We start from the raw sequence: 19440 nt of genomic DNA, 5'->3' as shown, positions 1-19440 counted from the left end.
GAAACAAATTAATTGTTGGCCCAAAGTCCTCCTAAAAATTATTTTTTCTTATCCTTTTCCAGTGACTCCCAAATATAAAGCCCTAACTGCAGTTACTGTATATACTCATGTATAAGTCTAGAAATTTAGGTCAAAAAATTGATCCAAAAACCTGAGTCGACTTATTCACGGGTCAGTGTAAGTACTGTATCTTAAACTCTTATTTAAAAGAAGGAACCATCTCCTGGTGAAAAGCAAGAGTATAATACGTGAAGCACTGACTCCCTCTACTCTCTCATCCATCCAGTCTTAAGAGTAAGCACAAAGAGTTATGTCTGATGGAATTTTATAAGTTCTTTGACTTGGGGGCTTTCTATACCGGCATTTGGGACGTCCTCCGGACATCCCATTTTAAAAAAGGGGCGTCTCTTATAGATGCCCCTGGGCCTAGTACGGACTCCGTCCGTACAAGATGGCGGCGGCCCTTCTACATGGCCGGCGCCATCTTTGCGTATCGGACGCTGAACGTCCGTACGCGTCGCGTCCCTTGTGACGTAGCGAGTGCGCCCCTGGCGCCTCGCTACGTCGCAAACGCGATGGAAAAAGAAGCTCCGTTTTGGAGCTTCTTTTTCGGTCCGCGCGGGAGTCGGGCCGTGTGGAGGCTCCGGCTCCCCCACGGACTAGCCGGCGGCGGCGGTCTGTACCCCGCCATTGTTTTGCTTTGCTTCATTAGTATTTGATGTAGGTATTTATAATTGCGATTTTAATAATGTGGAATGTTTTTAGCCAATATTTGTGGAATTAATGGGCATTGATGTGTATTTTTAATATGTCATTTGTTTTATATTGTATTTACCTCTATACTGTACACCGCTTTGATCCTGGGAAAAGCGGTTTATAAATAAACAATTTATTATTAATTTATTATTATCCTTTAGATCTTTCCTATAGGCCCCTAAATTTTACCCTTGACTTATCTACGGGTCATAGCAAAATCCATAATTTTGGCCCCAAAACTTGCCCTTGACTTATACATGAGGTTGACTTATAGTCAAGTATATACGGTATTTATGTCACACATTTACACTTGTTAAGGCAGAGAAAACAGTGTGACAGGTACATGCATAAAGACTTGGACAATCATGCTTTGGTTAGGGGAAGGGAAGGTGATAGCTGATGAAGAACATTTGGAATATATTAGGTTAATCCTCAGACCATTCTAAATGGTCCTTGTGTTTAGATATACTTGCCCCCTCTCTGACTTTTTCACATTTTGTTATGTTACAACCAGGAACTGAAATAAATTTAATTGTAATTGTTACCACTTAATGCATATAAGATACTCAACACCCTGAAGATACAAAATGATGCCGTTTCAGCTCTAGATTATAGCACAATACAGTCACCCTCCGTTTTTGTGGACTTTGAAGTTGCGTCCATTGACCATTCACAGGCGGCAAACAGAGGGGGACAAAATGGGGCGTACACTGCTATTCAAGCCAATGGGGCTTGAATATCATCAATTTTCCATTTTAACTGGGGGGGGGCGCTCTGGAAAGGATCCTCCGTGAAAACGGAGGGTTTACTGTATATAGAAAAATCAAAGGTGTATTATGATGATGATGATAGGTTTGTTATGTATGAATACTTGGCTAGGCTTTGGAGAATGCTGGACAAAACACTGATTGGAGCCATGAAGGCAGCTTCTGTATTACTCAGAAGCACCCCTTTGTTTTCTGCTCTTAACTGTGCTGCTGAAGAGGATAGGAATCCACTGCAAAGTCTGAAGCTCAAACTGTTGGGAGTCCTCTGCTAGTGTAAGATTCTGAACAGTTGATTGATGCCCTGTGAATGGTTACAATTGTCAAAGCCTTAACCCACTTGACACTTGGGAACCGTGAAGACTATGGCATAACCCAGTAAGCTATCATTAGGGTTTCCAGTTGTTGGTTTGCAAAACCATAAAAACCTAGCTAATTCTGAGTTCTTTAAGGTACAGACATAATCTACTGTGCTTCTGGGACTTTGGACAGCCATAGTGAAATGCTTGGCCTGAAGAATATCAGCACTTTTTGCAGCTGATAAAGTAATGTTGTTTCTACCTGGAAGGCTGGGAGTTTCCTTTCAACCTTGTTTGGCTTGTGACCATTATCTAAGTCTGTCGGAGGAAGTGTTTTTCATGGTGTATGTTTTTACAGTTGACAAATATTTATTTCCATTGATTTTAGGCAGCAAAGTGGCGAATGGGATTTGCTGTTTCTTTCTTCAAATAATTATTTTTTGCTGTTGTCTTTGCTGGGTGGCCAGGTTACCAGCAATGTAAAAATGGATTGTAGATGGATTCTTATTTATGGAGAGAGTTCTAAATAGGAGCACAAGTGATTTTAATCTTTCCCTTTTGGTGCTCCTTGTCAGCAAACTTCAGGAGGATTTGGAAAGCCCTTGTGTAAATTGATAAAACAGTAATGGTTTTCTATAATGGTAAGTATGTTGAATTACATTATGAACCCAATCCATAAATCCATTGTCCATCCCCAGTCCATGCAAGGATTCAGCCAGCCTCCATAGGCATGGCTAAAGCCTGTAGAAACTGAATATATGCTCAGTACTCTCCTGGGGCTTTGAATAGTAGAAAGATGTGTAATGGGAATCCTAATATGCTTCTGAGGTTCCTAGGAAAATGCCCCCAAAAAAATTGGTTTGTAGAATTGGATACTTTTAGAATTAGCATATTACTATCCTCATCCTGGTGTCCTTAGGGCAGTGTTTGGCACAGAATCCCCTCACCCCATTTGTGTCACCCCCAAAGCCCCCACCAGTTTCCCAAAGCCTCTCAGCTTCATGTTTTTGTGAAACAAACAAACAAAAAATTGACATAATTTGCAGACACCCCCAATCACATAGAAATCCTTACAAATATGTGAAAATATGCAATATTCCCCAACCCCCAGAAGCTTCCCAGAACTCTGTACTCCCCCCTCCTCCATACACCTCTGTTTTTCTCTGTAGTGTCTCTCAAAATGATTACTAGAAGTGATACCATTTCCTGTTAGCATTGTCAAAGAAATTACAGGGGAAAATGAGGTATTTGGGGTTGCTATGGGGGGGGGGGGTTGCTTATGGAGGGGTTTGGGGGAAATTTGGCCCCTGGCCCCATACAGATGCCCACCTCTGCCTTAAGGAAAGTTTAGCCTAGGCTTCTCTATGAAATACTAGTCCATGACGAGTTTCAAAGTGAGAAACCTCACCTATGGCATTTGTCAATATATCTTGAAGAAGTGATTTCATACTGTCCTTCATGCCTTAGACTGGTTGCCCTATGCTGTGCTGCACTGCTTGGGGTTGTTTTCTTTGGGATAACGTGTGAAAGGGATCTAGGAGTCCAAGTAGACCATAAGTTGATCATGAGTCAACAATGCGATGCGGCAGCTAACAAGGCCAATGCGATTTTAGGCTGCATCAATAGAAGTATAGTGTCTAGATCAAGGGAAGTAATAGTGCCACTCTATTCTGCCTTGGTCAGGCCCCACCTGGAATATTGTGTCCAGTTCTGGGCGCCACAATTAAAAAAGGACATTGAGAAATTGGAGCGTGTCCAAAGGAGGGCGACTAAAATGGTGAAGGGTCTGGAAACCATGCCCTACGAGGAATGACTTAGGGAGCTGGGGATGTTTAGCCTGGAGAAGAGACGGTTAAGAGGTTATATGATAGCCCTGTTTAAATATTGAAGGGATGTCATATTGAGGAGGGAGCAAGCTTGTTTTCTGCTGCTCCAGAGACTAGGACCCAGAGCAATGGATGCAAGCTACAGGAAAAGAGATTCCACCTCAACATTAGGAGGAACTTCCTGACAGTAAGGGCTGTTCGACAGTGGAACAAACTCCCCCAGAGTGTAGTGGAGTCTCCTTCCTTGGAGGTCTTCAAGCAGAGGCTGAATGGCCATCTGTCAGGGATGCTTTGATTTGGATTTCCTGCATGGCAGGGGGTTGGACTGGATGGCCCATGTGGTCTCTTCCAACTCTATGATTCTATGAGGCAGTATGTGTTCCTATCCAGCTTTTGGGCTTCCCATGGACATCTGATTGGCCACTGTGAAATAACTATATCAGGCCTTTCTTTAGTCTGAGCCGTTTGGATTCTTCTTTAGCTGTTACTATGGCGAGGCATAGTTCCCTATCAATTGACAAATTTAAAATCAGAGACCATAGTACATGAAGATGGTCATATTGAAAATGAAAGCAGATTGTGATATAAATGTACTTTGCTTGTCCAGTTTGGAAGCTCAAAACATTTTGGTTCTGAATTACAACTAGTGCAAGTTAGACTGTTCAGGATGATGTCTTGACTGTTAAAATATGTATAGATTTTCACATGTGCCAGACACACAGGTGGATATAGCATGTGTATGGTGCTTTTCATGTATGAATTTTTTCATAGCTGATGGGGGCCTTGGTCTTTCTAACTAAACACTGGACATGTAGTAGCATGCATAAATCAATCCCAGCTGGTGCTTGCAAATGGATCTTTTGGACTTTGCATATGAACAGGCAAAGTGGTAGTTTGTATGTTGACTGGAGAGATAAACTCTTAGCAGCCTGGTGTTGTAATAAATGTTTAAGTATTGCTTGGGGAAAATCAAAACCTGGAAAACAAGACCTATAAACCTGAATTTCCTCCAAAGTATTTCACTAATAACTTCATGGAAATTTTTCTTTCTTAATGTTTGCTCTGATTCATGGTAGGCTAAGATCAAATATTCAAATTACGAGCTACCATATCTGTGATGGAGGCAAAGTAAATCCTGGAATTTTATCTCTTAAGCTGATATTTAAATCTTTAAGCAAATTTTGGAAGTGTACCTTGAGTTGCCCTCTGTTCCTATGAACTGCATTAGGAGAATCTTTATAAAAAGATAAGATATAAATACAACTGTTTTGTACAGTTTTCTCTCCGGGAATGGTATTTTACTTTTAAAAACTGAACACGTGGCTAAATTTCTTAGCTTTTTTTTTTTTTTAAAAATAGAAGAGCCAGTGGAATTCCAAACTGCATTATGGAATAATATGCAGCACTGTAGATTTGCTTAACTAGTGTGGAGTGATCTATTTTAGGGTAGGCCTACAAACCTTGTAGCCCCTGGGCCAAGTGCAGCATGCCAGTCATATACTGTATTGCTGTCTGTCTCTAGCTGAATAGCCCTCAGGCAGACTACATTAACACCAGCCCTGAATTGTTGAAATCTTTTAAGAAAAATGGTTTGGTGAACTTGGTATGGAAAAGGCCTGAGTGGGTTGTCCAAAGTCTTGTGAAGAGTCGAGACAGGAACTATAATTGGAACCTGTAAAGCTTTTATTTGGATGGTTGACAAAAATTTACAATTACTCTTTTTAAAAAAAGGCAACAAATCCTGCAGTTAGCAAGATTATATAAATATAAGCAACTGTGTCTGGTTGACCTCATGGGTTTGGGTGCTCAATCTTTCCTCTGACTTAAGGGGATATTGTATGTTTTTATTCTGTCATTTTTTTCCCATAAGATTTTAGGGAGAAAGAAAAGAACTACATTCTCTATTCTGTTGAACTTACTTAGCCATGGTATCCTGAACTGAATGTAAATAATTTTCATTTGAATGCAAAGTAGAAGCATTACACCATCCAGAGGATAGGCAGGGTGTGCATTTATTCAAATCTGAAGAAAATTAACTGGAAAAGAGAATGAGAAATAGGTGTAAAGATTTGGGTGGATCCTTCAGCTGGACCCTGCAGGTTTTGTTACTGGGAAGAGCCATTTCAAAGAAGCCCCTTGATTCATACATTCCAATCAGTTTTTGCATGCTCAGAAGATGACTTTCAGCCTCTCCTGCACCCTTTAGAGCTCAAGATAACTGAAATAGACATCCAAAGGTGCCCAGGAAAGGGCCTATTACAGACCCTGTCTGAATAACTGGAGTAGGGTATAAATATACCAGTGATTTCTTTGCACATGCTTGTAATTGATTCCCTATGTTATACCCTCACATCTGACAAGGAATACCCAGCAGGGTCCTAGACCCTTCCTGTTTATCTGGCTGTCTAGCAGCTACAGATGATTTCATACCAAAATAATGACACATTGTTCACATGACTAATTCTACGGTGGCTGGGGGATTCTGAGAGTACTAGGCGAAAAATTTTCTAAGCTGTGATCACTGGAATAAGTAAAAGGTTTCTCTTTATTTTTATCACTCAGTAACAAGGATGTTGGACTGTACTGGATTCTATATAAAACCAGTTTGCATTATGAGTAGTTTAACTCTTTTGTCAAGCCCATGGAATTCTTTGTTGTGTTTGATTTTCACTGTCAGTTCTTTGTCAGTGGCTTCATTGAGAAAGCGGAAATCAATGTCCCATTTTTAATTTGAGCAACTTCTTTTAAAAAATCTGTTCCCTTTGATGCATCTAACACCTTACTGTTTACTGCTCCTGTTAAAGTTAGGGCTGTAACACAAACCTTGATGTGTTGTTCATATGAAAGGGGTATCACTGTTACTGGTGAATGAGTGTCCTTAGCCCTGCCCTTGGCCTTGGGCATGGGCATGGTCCTTTCTACTGTACCGCAAAGAACACACAAATTTATTTTATATCCTGGCTTTTTGCCCAAATAAATGTTCAGTCAAGTCAGTGTCCTGATTGCATAGAAGACTCTGGAAGCAGCTGCTAGTTCCTGTGCTTTTCATTGAAGACCATCATATGATGTATGAATGTTTGCAAGCTGGACCAGCAGCATATAACTCATGAAAGGGGGTTACAATTTTGGGATATATTCCTCTGACTAGGAGAGAAATGATTGAACATGCTAGGGGTGTAATCGAACCACAAGTTGAATGTTTTCATTTGCTGCAATGAAAGAAAAAAGGCAAAGATGTTCAGGTGGACCAGCATGTCACTACTGTAGGCCCATGTCTTTTCACATAGGTCTCTAATAAGCAGTACTCAAGAGTGGGGTGGAATTGGTGAGAACTTCCCTGTCTGCTGCTAGCTCCTGCATTTCTCTCATAGACTCCCTCCCGACTGGAACCAAGACCTGCTAGGGACAGAGCAGCCTAATGGGAGGTTATATGCAGAAGAACTGTTTCCACACCCCTTCTTGACGCCAGCTCCTTGTCTGTCAGTCCTGGAGCTTGGAAAGAATATGTCAGTAGGCCTGCTGACTGAAGGATGTTGGCACCTGCTCAAAAAGTTAACATTTCAAACTCTGGGAAGTCATCCATTCCATTTACCCCTTACAACTATTTGGTAGTTTCACCCTAATTTTCCCATGGCTTGTTGATTGTATAACTCAAGAAAGTATATGCTGAGCAGCAGCTGACTGGTTTAACCTCTTAAACCAGTAGTGGGCAATCATTGGGCACTAGGAGGTTGCATGGACTTCCCAGACTAGCAATAGCTATTTATATTTCTATGCTCCTGCGTTCAGTGAACTCAGCACTTTTGAAGTGGTTTACAGTGTGTAAGCCAATTGCCCCCAACAACCTGAGCACTCATTTTAATTTTAACAACCTACAAAAGGATGGAAGGCTGAGTCAACCTGTGAGCCCTGGGGTCGAACTCACAACATTGTGGCTGCAGTACCAACAATTAACTACTGTTCCACAAGACCTTGGAGGGTCACACATACCCTACAAAAGGATTCTTCTTTTTCTTTTTTGCTCCAGACACTCCCAGAGGGTGTGGGCATTTTGGCCTAAGGAAGCCCCCTCCCCCCCAACAGGAAACTGTCTGGAAGTCACTTTTGTTTTTGTTTTTTTGCTGTAAATGCCCAGAAAACATTGGAGAACAGGCAGAACATAAACAAAACTAAAATAATAAATACTTGTACGACCTTTAAACCAGTCACACAGTGATATGGAAATAGATTAAACAGATCTAATTGGTGTGGCCAGATCTGTCTTTCCCTCACTGTCCAAGGCCTAATTTTCTGAAGTTATATTGCTTTCCAGATTTCGAAAATAGCACTAAGGGGCAGTCAAGAGTAGCTGGGACACACAAGACAGACCTATTACTGTACAAGCCATGTCTCGAGAATTAGTGCTTCTTGTGAGAGTTCCAGGCTCCTATGAGATCTGAAATCTCATGGGAATCCCCGCAACCTTGGAAATTTTGTGATGGCAGGCCAGCAGACATCATGAGAGGAGACATTTTACTGCTGCCAGACCAGGTGTACTTCTCATTTTTGAATGGAAAGAGCAGGCACCAGTCATGCTCACAACAGGACCCCCCCCCTGGACATTTTGTAGGTAGTTTGAGGGCTGCATGAAAATATGGCATTTTGATACCTTTCTCAATATTCATATAATACATTTTCTGGCCATTAAATAAAGGGAAACCTTTGTTCAATAAATGACACTTGGTGACTCTATGCATTCCCTTTTTCATTACTGTAAAATTGTAATATATGACTCCAGGATAAAGGGGCACAATACTGATTTATAACATGTTACATTCTGGGATTAGACATTTGGTTAGGCTTATTTGTTTGTTCCTATCATACCCTTCCTTTTCAGAACACAGAGTAGCATACAAGCTTTTCCTTGTTGTTTGTTCCCCCCACCCCACCCCAACAATCTGTGGGTTTTATTAAATTGAAAATAAGCAGTCCAGGTTAAGTTGAAGGCTTTCATGGCCGGCATCCACAGTCTTTTGTGGGTTTTTCGGGCAATGTGGCCATGTTCTAGAAGAGTTTATTCCTGATGTTTCGCCACAGATGCTGGCAAAACATCAGGAATAAACTCTTCTAGACAATGGCCACATAGCCCAAAAAACTGCAGAAAAAACTATAGTCCAGGTTAACTTGCTAAGCTTTGTGGACTGAGCACAGATCTGAACCACCCTCCAGTGTCCTAATTCAACAATGATGCTTTACTGTACTACAGTTGAAGATGGTGAACCTATTTCTTGGTGCTTAAAACCTACCTGGGTTGTGGTTACTTTCTTGGCCAGTGTGTGTCTCTGTGATGAGAATAAAATTGGAACAAGATAGATACCTGCTTTAAACTCCCAATAATTGTACTGTATTGTTAGTGTGCTAGAGAAGATTGTATAGTAATAAATAGCATGTTTTTTGTTTTTTTTAAACAACACTTATACACTGTTATCTTTTATGCTAACAGTACAGTGAATATTATTCACATTGTGTACTTAATTAAGCCTTTCCATCCAGAAGCTATCGGCTGGGCGTGGGGGTGATTTCTCAGTTTATTTAGATTATTTCTTTAATCTTTTATTCCAGTTTTTCTGATGTGATCCCAACAAGCAAATGGCATAGATATAAGGGAGGGATATCTTCAAACATCAAGATTTCTGATCAAACTGGGTGCTAGTGGACAAATACTAAAAATCAAGGCTCCAATCCATCATCAAAGAATGCTTAAGTTCATAGATATCAGTGATCTTAAGAGTGCTTAACTGTTTACTAGTCAACCCTATCCTGTTTCACAGTTAAATTCAATAGTATTCTGTTGTAACAACAGAGGATATTTTTCAGTTCCTTTTAAGACTAACACGTTTCTTGTGTTGTAAGATTACAATTCTTGTGTTTTTCTAACACTGACCAGTTTTCTGCTAGGGAAGAACTTTGAGTTTGAGGAAGAAGGTGTGGGCCACTGAAATGTTGAGATAGCAGCAACAACAACAACAAACTTGAAAAAGCAGAAGGATAAACACCAGGAGCCATGTTAGGTTGAGTCAAAAAAGCAAGTTTGGCCTTGTATGGCTTTTAAACAAATGAAGGCCTAAATCCAGTTGCTGGTTCCAGTGGAATAAACCTATTGAATCAATGGGGGCTTGGTTAAGTCAACACTTAATTAATTCCATTAACTCACAGGGCCTTGTCTAGTTGGGACAAACAATTCAAAACAAACACATATATTTATTTCTTTACCGCTATATGCAAACGAAAGTGGTCCTGTCTTTTTAATTTTATTTATCAAAGGAAAGTTTCATTACTGAACAAAAATATCAGTACACTTTGCTACTCAGACTTGTGGACACTCTGAGATTGTCTAATTTAAACTATGCATAAATGAAAAGACAGATTAGAGGATGGTCTTTTAAAAAGAGGGTTTCCTGTAGTCATTGTGAAACCAAATTATTTGTTATGGAAATGGAGAAGAAATTTCAAATTGCATAAAAATCTGATTGGTAGTGCCACTCTTGAAGCAGTCATTCCTAAGAAGATTAATGTCCTGAAGCTGCTGTTTGTGTATTTTAAAAAAAATGTCCTTACATTTAAATAGTGACTGCTCTGTAAAATGAGGAAGGTCAAGGCCAAAGCTAGACATTTCTCCTGTAAATTGTGGTTTGACCATAAGATCTGAGATATGTGGGTGGGTCCCACCCTTCAAGCAAATAGGCATGGCATTGTGTGCTTTTCTTTCAAATCCTGTGCAAAACAAAACAAATTTTTAAAAGTACTGTATTCAGATCTGATTGTATCAACTTGGCTTCTGCCAGTGTAGCAGGGCAAACATTGGATTCCTATTCTCTTTGTACTCTCCCCTGGCTACAGTGGTTTCACATGATGTTACACATACTGTTTTAATCCTCTTTGCAGTTATAAGGGTTTTAACTTTTTTAAAAATGAAAGCTGAGCACTTGGGATGATTTGTGTACAGTTACCAAATTCAGTGTTTTTTCTGCCCTCCTGTGGAGTTGCACAACAAATAATGCCTTGCCTGAAGCTGAAATTTCCACAGAAATTTCTCAGCAGCAAGGAGCACTAAACACACATTGCAAATACAGTATAAATAAATGTTTGGATTCTTGGCAGGATTGGCCAGCGTCTGTATTCTGGAGCTTTCCTTTGTCACTGTCTTGTTTTTCTCCCCTTCTTTATTACGTTGTTTTTGCTGTTGCTGGAACATCTCTGCTCATGTCTGTATATATCCATCTCTTTCCAGAACAAAGTCGCCGTGATGACTTGGAGAGCTTAGGCTATGTGCTGATGTACTTCAACCTTGGCTCACTGCCTTGGCAAGGCCTGAAGGCTGCTACTAAGCGCCAGAAGTATGAGCGCATCAGTGAGAAGAAGATGTCAACACCCATCGAGGTGCTCTGCAAAGGCTACCCTTGTAAGACTTTTAAGCACCCCTGTATTTCTCTCTGTGTGTGTGTACGTTCTTTTGCATGTGCTGTCATTGGCCTTGCAGGTTGGAGAATTCTGGGTTTTGCACTCCTAGTAAAAGCCGTGTTTCTAAGTTCTGCATGTTCCAGCTTTTCTTAGAGATCGCCTCTGTGTGTGTCATAAACAGATTCAGATTTATAGTCATAATCTTCACAGATGCTGTGTGAACCTGCTGTGAACTTAGGAGCCAGAACTGTTTGTCCCCTAAATGCAAAATATGGGATCCATAAGTGTAGTCTTTGAACAAACACTGCCTCTAGTGGCCATCTAAAAACATTAGCTGAGTTACCACTGAGTGAGGCACTCCACTGCATAAATATAAGACAAGCTTCTATCAGGGGCCTCTGCATTGGGTGGAAGGACTGTTTTCTGTTATTTATTTTCTGGCTGATAAATAGGTTTCCTGACACTTGGAAGGGATATCACAGTGGTGACTATTCTGTGCAGTTTACGAAGCATTCACCCATACTGATGTACTGTATTTCACAAACATTACATAGAAATACAGATAGGTTTTCTGAGGGAAAATTTTTGCATACCCCCCACCACTTCCAGTTTTCTTTGTGTGCAGAATTGTTGGGGGGCTTTGTGTGCAAACAACACTGGCACACACACAAAACAATAATGTGGCTGTCTGGAAACAGTGTTTTTATGTGAAAGATGTGGGGTTTGTACAAAACCCCACACACATTTTGCATAAAAGAAATGGCAATATAAAACGTTGTGCATAAAAAAATGTACATTTTGTCCAAAAATTGTCTCTTGCTCAAAACCCCTCCCAAGTTTTCCTGCTAAAAAACCTGATAAATATTTCTGCATAGAACAGTTCCCTGAAACACTTTGAAATGTGCGAATACCATGTAAGAACTGCACAGAAAGAATTGTTTTTTTCTAACAATACAGTGAAAATTGCAGATAATATCTTCATTTATGAAGAGGAACTAAGTTGAATTTCTGTAGCCCTGCTCTGCCCTCTAGGTTATAAGGAAAGACTTCATATCTATAGGTTCAGGCATACATAAGGAGTACTCAACTAAGCTGTGGTACATGGGGTTCCCAGCTGCCTTTGTCCTGTGGATCAGTTTAGAAACTTGAAGACTGTGGATAGGATTACCACAAAATAACTGCTAGGGAGACTTGTCTAGTTATAAAAGAGAAGTGACTTAGGCTGCAACTGAGTGGAAGGCAGATATTGACATTGAACCAGAAATATCATATTTGAACCCCACATAACTCACAACAGTAAGACTCATTTCACAGAAAGCAAAATAGTGATGGGCATAGTTAACTAAGAGGCTCTTCAGATCGGCCATTAAGGCCGGCCTGGGGACCTAGTCGAGGTGTTGCATCCACGTGATACATACCCTGACTCCACCCCCAGGGTGCTATGATGTTAGCAGCACTCCACACGGCTCACAGGATCATGGTGCTCCTCCAGCGCTGCGTCCACATGATACAGCGCCAAAGGAGCACCGTATAGAGTGCTGAAGGAGCGCCCTGGAAGGCCGGACCGGGGCCTCAGTGTGAGGTTGCCGTGGCCCTGATCCGGCTAGAAAAGGGGCGGTGTCGGGCATCACACTGTCCCTTAGGGGCTGTGTGTACAGCCCCTAACTTGACAACTAACCCAGCTAAGGCTTTTCTGAATCATTTTGTTCTTCTGCCAGCCCTCCCCCAATTGTACTGTTAACCAAATGTTGTCATATAGGACCAGACACTCAAACCTCTCCCAGGATCATGGGCCCCCATGGGTCCTCTTTATTTTATCATTCACCCTCCCTTGACCATCATGCACCTTGCATCATGTTCTGGATGACTCATGCATCATATTGTGCATAATTCAGCACCTCCTCCCAACTACCTCCAAAAGCCACTCACTGTCATCTACAGGCTTTCCCTCCTACTTAACAAACGTTGCCTTCCCCTCACCCCTCATTTCCTCCTTTACACTGAGAAATTGCCTAGAGGCTTTCTGGGAAATGAAAGGTGGCTGGATGACTTGAAGCCAGTGCTTCACTTTGCAGCCTGCCTAGCCATCAAGTATAAAACAAGAAAGAAAAAGAATACTTGAAGGGATGTCATATTGAGGAGGGAGACTAGGACCCGGAGCAATGGATGCAAGCTACAGGAAAAGAGATTCCACCTCAACATTAGGAGGAACTTCCTGACAGTAAGGGCTGTTCGACAGTGGAACAAACTCCCTTGGAGTGTAGTGGAATCTCCTTTCTTAGAGGTTTTTAAGCAGAGGCTGGATGGCCATCTGTCGGGGATGCTTTGATTTAGATTTCCTGCATGGTAGGGGGTTGGACTGGATGGGCCTTGCAGTCTCTTCCAACTCTATGATTCTATGGTAGGCGCAACAAGTTTGTGAGTGCCACAGTGGTGAAGGCAGTTATAGCATTGCTAGTTAATGTTATGTCATGAGTGAATGCAAAAAATTTTTGCTAGCTAATAATTGCGTAACATCACTTGCATGTAGTTGTCAGTATTTAAGCCCCAAACTAAGATGGCCTGTCCTTTAGATTAGAGAAGAAGGGACGTACCGGTTTGTACCCCTATGTTCTGTGAAAGTGGGAATAATACTGCTGTCAGAGGGATGGCATATTAGTTTAACTGCAGCTTATTTTTCTGTGTTTGGGAAAGAAGGGTGAATTGTGAGTTGTATGTTGAAGTGGTTTTTTTGGTGGACTGGAGAAAAAAAAGAGGATAGTTATATACAAGTTACCACTTTAAATGAGTCTTCAAAGTCCAAGACAACATTACTTTTCTCCTGGCAGTGAAAATATCTCAAGCTTAGTGTGGGAGAAAAATTCATAGTGAATTTGGTCTTGGCTTGAAAATTAACTAAATGTAGAACGAACAGGGATTTACCTCAGTGAGTTTAATAGACCAACTTTCATGCTCAGAATGAGCATATATACATCTTACTTCCCTGGAATAATGTTCTCAGGATTTATAAAATGAAGTGTTAAGTAAGGCAATGGGGGAATAGCAGTGACTTTTTCAGATAGTACTGTACTGATAACTCCTCTCTCCCTTCTTTTCTTCCAGCTGAGTTCTCAACATACCTCAACTTCTGCCGTTCATTGCGATTTGACGACAAACCAGACTACTCTTATCTGAGGCAGCTGTTTCGTAATCTCTTTCACCGCCAGGGTTTCTCGTATGACTACGTGTTTGACTGGAACATGCTTAAATTTGTAAGTAACTGTAGTTTTGAGATTTCTAGTATGCACTAGATCCTGACCAGTATTGGAAGCTAAGCAGATTCTACCTTGGTTACTACGTGTAATGGAGACCTCGTCTAGAGAATATCAAGTGCTATTGATCATATTCAAAGGAAGGCAATGACAAACCACCTCTGAATAAATATTGTCAAGAAAACAATACTGTCACCATAACCTGGAGTTAATTCGAAGGCACATAACAACTACAAATGCACATAGTAACAAGCTGTAATTCTACCTACTATGTAGAATCCTCTTCCATTAGAACTTAATATGCTTCAAGTATTAAGCATATTACTAGGTTCCAGGAGTGAGGGGCAGCAAGTGAGAAGAGACAAATCCGGGATGGGGTAGTAGAGAGTCAAAGTCTGCTGACCCAGCCAACGCTCTCCACTGCCCCATCCTGAATTCATCCCTTCTCACTTGCTGCCCCTCACTCCTGGAACCTCCTTCCCCCACAAGCAAGGGTCAGCACTTCTTTAACCAGTTTCAAAACTGAGTTGAAGACTATATTGTTCAGGGAAGCGTTCCCAGGCATTGTGTGGCTGTTTATCCGATTGTTATCTGATATTTTACTTTATTTGATACTTTATGTTCTTGCCTCCTTATTTTATCTAATTCTATCTTAGAATCATAGAATCGTAGAGTTGTTGTTTTATATGTCTGCTGTTTTATATGTATTTTGTAGAATGTATGCCATTGGTAGTTTTCATTTTTATCAATGTTATTGTCTTGTATGTACAGTGCTGTGTAAATCCACAGCGCTATATAAATAATAATAATAATAATAATAATAATAAGTTTTCATTTTATGTTAAAAATGAACCAGTATTTCTTGTTCAGTCCAGTAAAACAAAATAAAATAAATAGTAATAACAAGAATGAGAGGAATAACCATGCTGCTTTTGCACTTTAGTACAGTGGTACCTCGGGATACGAAATACCCAGGTTATGAATTTTTCGGGATACGAAAAAATCCCATAGGGATTTATTGTTTCGGGTTACGAAAGTTTTTTCGGGTTACGAAAAAACTCCGGCGCTATTTTAAATGGAGCCGCGGCAGAGCCGCGGCTTTTTCCCCATTAGCGCCTATGGGTTTTCGGCTTACGAAGGCTTTTCGGGTTACGAAAGCGGCCGCGGAACGAATTATTTTCGTAACCCGAGGCACCACTACTAGAATGTGTGTTCTTGCATATATGCAGTTGCTTTATGCAATAAAAAAAATACTTAATTTGGTGTAGAATTCCATGTCCTTCAGTCCTGGCTTACTATTTTCCTTGTAAAAAGCAGTCAGAACCCTTTATGGCTGGCTGTATGAAGAAACTTGAAAACAACTGCTTAAAATCACAAACTTGGGCTAAATACTGCCTTACAAACACTGCCACATTCTGCATAGCTTCTTATTAGGCTGTGGGAGAGCTTGGAGAGATTACTTTTTTGGATCAGTTACCATGATCCTTGAACTGGTCATGCTGATGGAGAGAATCTGGGAATTATCATCAGGAACATTTCCAAACTTTGGAAATTGCTGATAGCAGTTTTGTGATACAAGAGCTTAAGAGTGAATATATTAGGGTACCATTGTAGGTTGGTCCAAAAGCTGAACCATGTTTTCTAAAATACTCAATTTAAGCAACATTTAAATTAACAAGTTCTAAGTTCCAAGTTCTTGTCAGTCACCCAAGTGTTGTTGTAATTTATAGCCAGAGGAATGGAAGGTAGAGGAAATCTAATGTTGACTGAACTTTTTGGTTCAATACACCTTTTGGTGTAGAATATTCTTCTTGCTGCTGCTGCTGCTCTTACTATCATCTTTGTTTGTATCCCACTTCTCCCCCCCTCCAAGATTGGGACTTGGGGGATCTTGCAAATTAAAATAATTACAATCCTAAAATAAAATTAATCCATTAACAATTTTAAAACAATTTAGAACATAAACTTTTAAAATATTTTCTTAAAAATCAAAACAGTACAATTTAAAAACAATACAGCACCTTCTTACAGCCTTCTCCTAGAATATTGCCTACAAGTTTTCCCCTTCTTCATGACAGGTAGTGAAAAAGGTAGTGGCTAACAGAAAATGAAAGCTGAGCATTAGAGGAAGGGGCATTAGGAATACATAACCTTTCCCAGTAAGGAAGAAACAGAAAGGACACTGAAAAACAAATCATGGAAATTCTTCTGCAGGGTTCAATATGTGGAATTCAGGGGCAGATTTCCTATTTCAGTCTGTCTAATTAGTATTGCAATTTACTATGTACACATGAATTATGTAAGCGATTTGTTCCTTTTTTGGTTGCTGCTAAAATGGGGAATTTGATATTCCAGGGGGCAGCCCGGAATCCTGAGGACATGGATCGGGAGCGGCGAGAACATGAGCGCGAGGAACGGATGGGGCAACTGCGAGGTTCTGCCACACGGGCACTGCCACCTGGACCTCCTGCCGGAGCTACAGCTAACCGCCTCCGCAATGTTGCTGAGCCCATGGCGTCCACACCCACCTCCCGCATCCAGCAGTCTGGTTAGTAACGGAAAGGTGGCATGCATGCTTTACTTTTCCTCCAATGAGCAAGGTGGTGAATGTGGCTCTCCTCCTGCCCCCCACCCTACCCCCAGCAGCACAGCACTGTAAGATAGGTCAGCCTGAAGCATCACCAAGGTCAGCCAGTGATTTTCATGGTTAAAACTGGATCCCCCAAATCATGACCAGCACTGTAATCACTGTACTATACTGGCTAATCCATTCCTCCTCATCTGATGCTCTTCCTTTTTCATTTCCCTCCCCCTTTGTCTGTCCCACTGTTAGAATTAGATTATAAATACCTAGGGTCCTCTGTCATTTTCTCTTTTATATTACTCTTCAAAACATTGGTGTTATAAATATCCATCCCTTCATTTTAGGAAACACATCCCCCAGGGCGATTTCACGAGTGGACAGGGAGCGGAAGGTCAGCATGAGGTTACACCGAGGAGCCCCTGCCAACATCTCCTCATCTGACCTCACAGGACGGCAAGAGGTGTCACGAATTTCAGCATCACAGGTAGGTTTCTGTTGAAGTCGTTGGCCTACACCTGCTTGCATTGAATGGATCATACAGAATGACTTAATTAACCCTTGGATTAAGCAAACTATCATTAATTTGGTAACACTAGTGGATGCGAGCACTCACTTCTGGTTCTGTGTGGGGCTGCTTCAAAATATTCTTCACTGAAAAGAATAGCTATTACATCTTTGCACAAAATGGTAGAAATTATTAAATTCCAGATTCTAATTAAAAATTTTGCCAGCTCAGCCAGAAGACTAGGAAAGTTGAACTATAGTAGCAGTAGTAGTTAATCATCATCATCATCATCATCATCATCATCATTTATATCCTGCCTCTCTGTGCAACACAACCAGGGCCCAAGACCCAGAGTAATAAACAGTTTTTTTAGTCTGAACCTTTCTGTGAAGTCCACTGTCACAAATGTAAGTCCCATCACCCAAATATGTTCAGCAAAGAACACCATGACTGTTAGTCCGGTGTTGTTTCCCAGAATATGTATCATTTGCAGCCATTGCCAGTTTCAGAGATTAATAATAGCACCTTATATTGTGCCTGGAAGCCAACAGATAGCCATTGTAATTATTGCACGGTGGATTTATGCACATTTGTCTGCTCATATCAGCAGAAGACAAATTTCCTAATCCTCTTCCAGGGTAGTCCTGTTGTAGTAATGAGTGCTTGAGTTTACAAAAATATAGATGAATGTGCTTTTTTTTTTCTGTATAGGTATTTTTACTTATTTTAGTTTTTTTTTTCCTTTAAATTTTTCTGAATACAGACTTAGCCTGTGTTAGATGGGGTTACGATCCCCCTGAAAATGCAGGTTTGCAGTTTGGATTCAACACTGAGCTTGGAGGCCCAGGTTTTGGCAGTGACTAGGAGTGTTTTTGCGCAGTTCAAGCTAGTTCACCAATTGTACTCGTTCCTGGAGAAGTCAGATCTTGTGCATGTCATTGGTTGCATCATGTTTGGATTACTGTAAAGTGCTCTATATGGGGCTGCCTTTGAAAAGTACTCAGAAACCAGCTGGCCCTAAGAGGTGCAGGCCAGGTAGTTAAATGTGGCTGGCTACAGAGAGCAGAGAACTCCCTTGTTGCTGCAGCTCCACTGGCTATTGGTCCATTTTTTGGCACAATTCGGAGTTTTGATCTGTAAAGCCCTATATGGGTTGTGTCTAGGCTATTTGAAGGACCAGATGTCCCCGTACAAGTCCATTTGGGTTAAGATCATCTGGAGAGGCCCTCCTCCCTATCCCACCACCTTCTTAGGCTCATTTGGTGGGAACAAGGGAGAGGACCTTCTCAGTGGCTGCTATCAGATTTTGGAATTCTCTCCCCAGAGAGGCCAGGATGACCTCCATCCTTGCTCTCCTTCTGGTAGCAGATTAAAACATTTTTGTGCTGCTGGTTTTACTTTTTATTGTTGTTAATGTATTTTAATATTTTTAATTGTTTTAATGTGATTTTTGATTGTATATTTTATACTGTCATTTAACTTTTGTAGTGCTATTAATCTGTATTGTTTTAATATTTTGTTAGCCCTCTTGAGTCCCATTATTGGGAGAAAGGAGGGATGTAAAATGATGATGATGATGATGATGATGATGATGATGATGATGATATTTCTTGCTGCAATCACTGGATTGGTATGTAGGTGGGATACTGCCTCATTCTTCAGATTGTAAGCCTGATCAGTCAAGGATGGGGACACCCTATTGATATGTGACATCTCAGCTCTGGGATCCTCCTTTCTCACCGTTGCTCCCACTTATGCTCTTGTCTGTAGTCTGTTAGCCAGTCATCTGTGGAGAATGGAGACTCAGGCATAGCTAAGTACATTTGGGCATAAGGTTGAAAGTATGAACATTTTCTTCCCATGTTCTTGATAGTGGGATATATTCCTAGTCAACCCGTTAAGAGCAGAACTTAAAATTATTACTTTCTTGGACTTTAACCCTAGTATTTCCCACCCAGTATGATCACTAGCCATTCTGAGACGCAATACAGAAATAACTTCTTTGTGCTCTGATG

General features: G+C 40.9%; 1 protein-coding gene across 2 annotated transcripts in view; it reads left to right on the top strand.

The window, feature by feature from the left end:
* Positions 1 to 19440, top strand: part of LOC121930443 (casein kinase I) — a 62576-nt gene that overhangs the window by 38984 nt on the left and 4152 nt on the right. For both annotated transcript variants that reach the window (XM_042466752.1, XM_042466751.1), the window contains exons 6-9: positions 10916 to 11086; positions 14188 to 14336; positions 16692 to 16884; positions 17265 to 17404. In XM_042466752.1, coding sequence (XP_042322686.1) covers positions 10916 to 11086; positions 14188 to 14336; positions 16692 to 16884; positions 17265 to 17404 — 653 coding nt within the window. The remainder of the gene's footprint in view (positions 1 to 10915; positions 11087 to 14187; positions 14337 to 16691; positions 16885 to 17264; positions 17405 to 19440) is intronic.

This window comes from Sceloporus undulatus, chromosome 5 (genome assembly GCF_019175285.1).
Source record: "Sceloporus undulatus isolate JIND9_A2432 ecotype Alabama chromosome 5, SceUnd_v1.1, whole genome shotgun sequence".
Classification (NCBI taxonomy): Eukaryota; Metazoa; Chordata; class Lepidosauria; order Squamata; family Phrynosomatidae; genus Sceloporus; species Sceloporus undulatus.
Note: the sequence above shows the minus strand (reverse complement) of the source record. Positions and strands in the feature narration are given on the sequence as shown.